Source organism: Corvus brachyrhynchos, unplaced genomic scaffold (assembly GCF_000691975.1).
Source record: "Corvus brachyrhynchos isolate BGI_N302 unplaced genomic scaffold, ASM69197v1 scaffold309, whole genome shotgun sequence".
Lineage (NCBI taxonomy): Eukaryota > Metazoa > Chordata > Aves > Passeriformes > Corvidae > Corvus > Corvus brachyrhynchos.
In genome coordinates, this window is record NW_008240227.1 from 167,329 (window position 1) to 167,972 (window position 644).

The 644-nt window shown below is 65.4% G+C and overlaps 1 protein-coding gene across 1 annotated transcript in view; it reads right to left on the reverse strand.

The window, feature by feature from the left end:
• Window positions 1–644, reverse strand: part of SEMA7A (semaphorin 7A (John Milton Hagen blood group)) — a 33,525-nt gene that overhangs the window by 2,534 nt on the left and 30,347 nt on the right. The window contains 2 exon segments of the mRNA XM_008641973.2: window positions 55–258; window positions 577–640. Of these exon segments, the coding sequence (XP_008640195.2) occupies window positions 55–258; window positions 577–640 (268 nt within the window).

A 644-nucleotide genomic window follows, 5' to 3' on the forward strand; every position in this document is an offset into this window, starting at 1 on the left:
ACACCAGCGGTGGCCCCGGGTGGTGGCACGGGGAGGTGGCAGGGTGGCACTCACCCTGGCAGAAGATGGCATCCCAGGCCTGCACGTGGTCGCGCCAGGTGCGGGTGTTGAGGCGGCGCAGCAGGGCCGGGGGCAGGTACAGCATGGGCGCCGTGGTGTGGAACATGCGCGTCACCGCCTCGATGAAGCGCTGCGCCTCGGGCTGCACGAAGTCCTGCAGCAGCCCCAGGCGCTCCCCGTACAGCACGTGGCACACGGCTGGGGACAGTGACCATCAGGGGCCTGTCCCCGTCCCCATGGCCACCTCCAACCTCGCCATGGCTACAGAGATCTGGCCTGGCCTCCTGTTTGCCCCTGAGGGCTTGGGTTGGGTTGGTGACCAGCTGGTGAGCAGTAAATGATAAAAGGGTGTTTTATCAACAGTGTCGAGCTGCTCTGGGCTCGTCAGGGGAGGGGATATCGCGCCTGGAGAGGGGACATCCCTCTGCACCCTCTGGCTCTGGGAAGAAGCTTTTGGCTGATCCCTGAGGACGGGGCTGGGCTTTTTGGGGTTTTTGGGGCACCCATGGCACTCACACTCGAGGGCGAAGCGGAAGAGCTCATGGCTGAAGTCGGCCGTCCAGCAGTCGCGGCCGCTCTGCTGC